This window comes from Myotis davidii, unplaced genomic scaffold (genome assembly GCF_000327345.1).
Source record: "Myotis davidii unplaced genomic scaffold, ASM32734v1 scaffold796, whole genome shotgun sequence".
NCBI lineage: Eukaryota > Metazoa > Chordata > Mammalia > Chiroptera > Vespertilionidae > Myotis > Myotis davidii.
Genome location: NW_006287809.1, coordinates 504,642 through 510,653, shown reverse-complemented (window position 1 = coordinate 510,653; position 6,012 = coordinate 504,642). Strand labels below are relative to the sequence as shown.

Genomic DNA, 6,012 nt, shown 5'->3' with positions numbered 1-6,012 from the left:
TCCTGAGGGATGGGGGCGGGGCCAGACTCCGTGAGCGTGAGAAGGGGGCGTGGCCATACTCCGAGATGGCCAAAAAGGAGGGGCCTGGCTCTCAGAAGGGGCGGGGCCTAACGAAGAAGGAAGCAGGGTCCTACTTAGAGTAAGGGGCGGGACCTGGGGGGAAAAAGGGGACGAAGGCAGACTCCGAGGGGGCGAAGGTAGGGGCTGGACTCTAGTAGAGAGAAAAGTGGGGGCTGATTCAGAGAAGAAAGAATGGGGCGTGCTTGCCTCGGAGAGTAGTGACTTGACATTGGCAAAGTGAAGGGTTAGGGTCTGACCCCGAGAGAAGGAAGGGAACAGTAGCTTTCCTAACCGAAATTGAGGACTCCTAGAGACCCGACCTTAAGGGAGGGAAGAAGCGGGGCCTGAATGTGATGAAAGGGTGGGGTGACATGACAGAAACGAAGGAACCTGCTCCCGAGTTAGGGAAGGGGGCAAGGCCAGACTGGGCGAGGGGTGAGAAAAGGGAGGGGCCAGGAGAGGAAGAGGGTGGAGCTTGACAGGTTTCTGAGGGATCTCCATCACCTCCTGAGTCTTGCCTCCCTCCTGCAGGGGCCCCGGACCTCTCCTCGCTCTCGCTGGCCGTTTCCAGGACCACGGGTGAGCAGCCCTCCACAGTTCCTGCCCACCTGCACACTCAGGACAGGGGAGGGTGGAATCATTGGGCACAGCTTTCCTTGGTGGTGTCCTTCCCTGCTTGTCTAGGTGGGGGTTCCAGATGCCCCTACCTCCCAGGTGATTAGGCGCTGGACAGGTAAAACTAAGCACCTGTTCACACTGTAAGAGGAGTCCTCTGTAGAGATTCACATGGCAGTGCAGAGCGTAATGATCTCACCGGCGCTTTGGGGCTCTCTGGGCCTCAGTGTTCCTCATCTGTAATGTGGACATAATATCAGTGTCTTCCCCTTTTAGGAGGATTGACAGGATTCAATGAGCTGATTCAGGTAAACTTCCAAAGCAGTGACTGGCGTACAGTAAACGCCCAATAAGTGTTAACTGTTAGTGGTGTAATAATAATAATTATTATTGTTAGACAGTCTATAACAGTGGTTCTTAAACCTTTATTCGCATTAGAGTCACCCTGAGAGCTTGTTAAAACAGGTTGTTGGGCCCCCCTCCAGAGTTTCTGATTCAGTAGGTCTAGGATGGCTTCTGAGAGTATATTTCTAGCAAGTTTCCAAGAAATGCTGAGAACTGGTCTGTAAAGTCCCTCGGCTCGTGCCACCCAACATTCAGTGCCGCCCAAGGAAATGCAGAATCACAGCCAAAGGAAGCACCTCTCTTACTACTATGCTGAGATTTGGAGCGCAGGGAGGAGTCCTGTCACCATGGAAACTCAGTGGTCCCAGTGGGCTGACCCTGAGCTTCTCTCTGGAGGTAGAGCCTTGGGATGGACACAGAAATGCTGGCCTGGCCGTGGAGGAGGACCTGGGGCTCTCTAACAGATCTGAGAGTTTGGGGGGTAGTGAGTGGTTGGCGATGACGTTGGGGAAAGGTACTGCCCAAACACTGGTTCTGGGCAGGAACAAGGCTGAGACTTTTCCTTCCTGAGACCGAGATCTTTGGTTTCAGTTGAGACTAATTTCTGATGTCATCCATTCAATAAATATTTACTGAGTTCCTGTTCGGTACCTGGCTCTGTGCTGGGCCGTGCTGGGGACTCAGCAGTGACTGAAACAGCCTGGGCTCCGCCCTCATGGGATTCCCTACCTAAACATGGAGGCAGACACGTAAACAATAAATTAAACAAGGGATTATAAAGTGTGATAAAGGCTATGAAGAAATCTTGGGGTCAATAGTATCTCAGAGAAGGCTGAGGATGGGAGAACTCCAGAGATAGAGTGGGAGGGAAAATTTCCTTGATTTTGATGGGACAGACACATGCAGTGTCCTGGGTACAAGCAGTGGTGATGGGGCAGACATGTTCCTTACTCCGTGGTGCTCACAGCAGACAGATATGAGTCACTGTAACATAAGGTCATGTCAGATTCTAACGTAAATTATAAAACAAAGGCACCTACCTGTAAGTGACTATAGTGGGGGTCCTAAGGACTATCTTGGATACAGGTCAGGGAAGACCTATCTAGGAGATGACATTTGCATTGCCATGCAAAGAACTGGAGGAAGAGAATCCTGGCACAGACCAGCCTGTGCAAAGGCCCGGAGGCAGGGAAGACAGCTGGCTTTCTGCTCTCAGATCTGCTCAAGTGTGGCCCATCCTGGCTGCCCCCGGATGGCAGCGAGTCTATATGGGAGGTTGGGGGGGCAGTGTGGGGTGTTATTTTAGCTGAACCCAGTATTTCCTGGCTGAAAAGGGATTTTAGATAGCAATAATATTACCTAAGTTTTATGGAGGGCCTCAAATAGTCAGATCCTGTGTTAAGCCATTTCTCTGTGTGATCCTGAATCCTCATGTTAATGGCTGAGACAGGAGCTCAGATCTCATTTTATAGGGAAGGAGGCTCAGAGAGGTTAAGCAACTTGCCCTAGGCCACACAGCCAGTGAGTGACAGCTGGGATTCAAACCAATATCTGCGTGACCCACACTGCATGCTCTGAAAGCATGTCTTCCTAACAGCCCCATTTTATAAGCATACAACTGAGGCCTAGAGGTGGGATGTGGTTTACCCAGGGTATAAAACAACGTCTCCCAACACCTTGTTTAATAGCAGCCAGCATTTATTTTTTTTCAATTATTTTTAAAATATGTTTTTGTTGATTTCAGAGAGGAAGGAAGAGGGAGAGAGAGATAGAAACATCAGTGATGAGAGAGAATCATTGATTGGCTGCCTCCTGCACCCCCAACCCCCCACGGGGAATCGAGCCTGCAACCCAGGCATGTGCCCCTGACCAGAACTAAACTGGGAACCCCTCAGTCCGCAGGCCGATGCTCTATCCAGCATTTATATAGCACCTACTATTGTGGCAGTTCCAAGTGCTTCCCATATAGTATTAGCTCATTTAATGTTCACAACAGCCCAATGAGGCAGGTATTATTGTGTCCATTTTATAGATGAGGAAACCAAGGCACAAACGGATTAAGTAAGGAGTGTAAGGCCACATAGCAAGCAAGTAGCAGAGCCAGAATTTGAACTGAGGCAGTCCGGAGCTCTGGTCATTGTTGCCCGGGGCTTCAGTTTCCCCCTGCAGCATAGGAGCTCCTTAAGGGCTCAGACAAAGTCTAACTCAGCGGTTCTCAACCTGTGGGTCGCGACCCCTTTGGGGATCGAACGACCCTTTCACAGGGGTCGCCTAGGACCATCAGAAAACATAATTACATATTGTTTTTGTGATGAATCACTATGCTTTAATTATGTTCAATTTGTAACAATGAAATTGGTGGTCACCACAACATGAGGAACTGTATTACAGGGTCGCGGCATTAGGAAGGTTGAGAACCACTAGTCTAACTCATCTTTGGGTCCCCAGGTCATTCAGTATAGATGCCTAAGGTTTTTCCCAGCTCAAATGACTTGAGGTTGTCCTGCCAGTGATCTGCGGCAGGTCCCTCTCTCTCTCCCAGCCTCCGTGTCCCCATCTGCCAAGTGAGGGTGTCTTCCCCACCCTGCTGACTTCACAGATCACATGAGATAAAGGGTGCAGGGGCACTGCTTTCCAAGGAGCAAAGGTCTGGCTGCCAGGAGCCACTCCCTGAGAGCTGCGGAGGAGGACAGCTCTGGCATCGGGCTGGTCGGTGTCTGAGGCCAGTGGCCAGCACAGGCAACCCTGGGTGGGGCGTTGGGCCTGGCCTGCCCTGGCTTGCTGTGCGACTCCAGGCTCACTTACTCCCTGTGGAGTTCCCCTTGTCCTGTCTATGGAATCAAGGGAGGTTGGTTTCGGTTTCTCCATGGCCCCTTCTTGGGCTGAGGTGATAAGGGATTCCTAGCATTACTGTCCCTCCCTCAGGAAGTGGGGGTGAATGCAGGATGGCGGGTGGGCACTGCTGGGGGACTAGCCTATGATGCAGAGTGGGTGGCTGCCTGGAGGAGGAGGATCGGCCTCCTGGGATCTTCAGACACCAGCCAGTGACCTTTGGGGGCCTGGGGTGCACTGTAGGGAGAGAGCACCCCCACCTTTTGTTTAGAATCTTCAGTGTTCATTTTTCTCCTGGTTATAAGACCCCCGGCTTTTCCTCCAATTCCCAACAACATTTCATAATCCCTGGCCTAAATGTTTTTGGGGAGACATGTGAGGGGACCCTGACCCTGGGACCCCCAACATTGGGAGCTAAAGAGAAGGTAGCCAGGAGGAGTTTAGCATCCCTGGGAGTCAGAGCCCAGTTTCCCAGGAGGGGAGGGGGGGAACCAGGAAAGGATGGGGTGGGGAATCTGTCTTAAAAATGAAAGTTTGACCACTTACCTGGCCCTCACCTTTCTCTTTTTCTCTTTCTCTTTCTCCCGCAGATGAACTGGGTGAGTATCTCAGGGCAGGTCTGAGGGAGGCTGAGGAGTCCAGTGCTCACAGCAGAGAGCTTGGTCTTCCTTGTGGGGGTGTTGAGGGGAGGGTCACAGTGTGACTTCGGGGCCCGTTGGGACAGTTTAACAGTCGTGTTTCCAAGGCACCAGTGGTGCGTGACACCCGGCAAAGGCTGTCATGTCAGCTGCCGTCCGTGTCACGATTCATTCCTCCAGTGAGTTGTCCTGAGCACCTGCCACTGTGCTGAGCACGTGCCAGGCTGTGCCAGGGCCCGGGGAGTCAGTCACGGACCAAAGGGCCCTCTGCAGCTGACACTCTAGCGGGGGAGACAGTAGCAAAAGGAGTAAATGAATAAGATAAGGTCAGACTGGGCAAAGGGCTGTGAAGGAAATCAAACAGGTGGAGGGAGAGAGGGCATTAGATGGGGCCTTTCTGGAGTGGTGGCATCTGAGCTAAGACCAGAGGACGAGGGGCCAGTAGGGGTTGGATGAGGGGAAGCGTGGAACAGGCAGATGGAGGAGCAAGTACACTGCCCTGGAAAGGGCCAGGGTTGGTGGGTGCAAGGAACAGAAAAAAGACTGGATGGGTGCCGGGGTCGGGCAGGGTGGGGGGGGGAGCGGGAGGGCCCAGGACAGCAGGGGCCAGGCCGCAGCAAGGCTCTATGCCAGCACCAGAGGTGTGGGGTTCTGTTTTAGTTTTACTTTTCCGAGATGAATGGGGTTTGGAGAAGGTTCTATATGGGGAGGTGTTGACTTTGTCTTTAAGGGAGATGGAAGCATTGAGGCTTCTGTCAGGGTGTAACATGAGATCTCTCCAGCTGTGTGTGGAGGACAGGTTGGGGAAGCGGTTCTCAACCTGTGGGTCGCGACCCCTTTGGCTGTTGAACGACCCTTTCACAGGCGTCGCCTAAGACCATCCTGCATATCAGATATTTACATGACGATTCACAACAGGGGCAACATTACCGTGATGAAGTAGCAACGAACATAATTTTATGGTTGGGTCACAACATGAACTGTACTTAAAGGGCCAGAAGGTTGAGAACCACTGGACTGGGGGAACAGGAGTGGTGGTTCAGATGGAAGACACGGAGGGTGGACCGGGACGGAGGCGGTGTGGGTGGAGAGAACTGAGGAAGAGGCAGAACTTCATGCATGGGACTTGCAGATGCGGGATCATGAGCAACTAACACAGATGTGCACCCTGCCAGCTTGAGCACGTGGTGGGGGGGTGGTGCCCTTAGGGAGGGCAGTGGACAGGCAGGCGCAGGGGAAGGAGAACCCAGACTGACCCCCCTGCCCCCCGGTCTCTGGCTTCAAGAACTGGGGCGTGCGGGGAGGCTGTTGGCGAGGACAGCAGGGACTTTTGTGTGTTTTGGGTCTGTGGCCCCGCGTTCGGCCCACAAGAAATGAATGGATTGGGAGAGGCGGGGGCGGCACGGATGCGGGGCGGGGGCTCATCAAGCCTTTCCTTTTTCTAACCGGCTTTTGCTTCTCCCGCAGAGATCATCGATGAGTACATCAAGGAGAACGGCTTCGGCCTGGAGGTGGCGCCGCC

The 6,012-nt window shown here is 53.0% G+C and overlaps 1 protein-coding gene across 1 annotated transcript in view; it reads left to right on the top strand.

The window, feature by feature from the left end:
- The window catches only part of RELB (v-rel avian reticuloendotheliosis viral oncogene homolog B), a 57,907-nt gene that overhangs the window by 4,969 nt on the left and 46,926 nt on the right, over nt 1–6,012 (top strand). Inside the window, 3 exon segments of the mRNA XM_006759554.2 lie at nt 592–639; nt 4,443–4,451; nt 5,958–6,012. The exon segment at nt 5,958–6,012 is cut by the window's right edge and continues 5 nt beyond it. Of these exon segments, the coding sequence (XP_006759617.1) occupies nt 592–639; nt 4,443–4,451; nt 5,958–6,012 (112 nt within the window).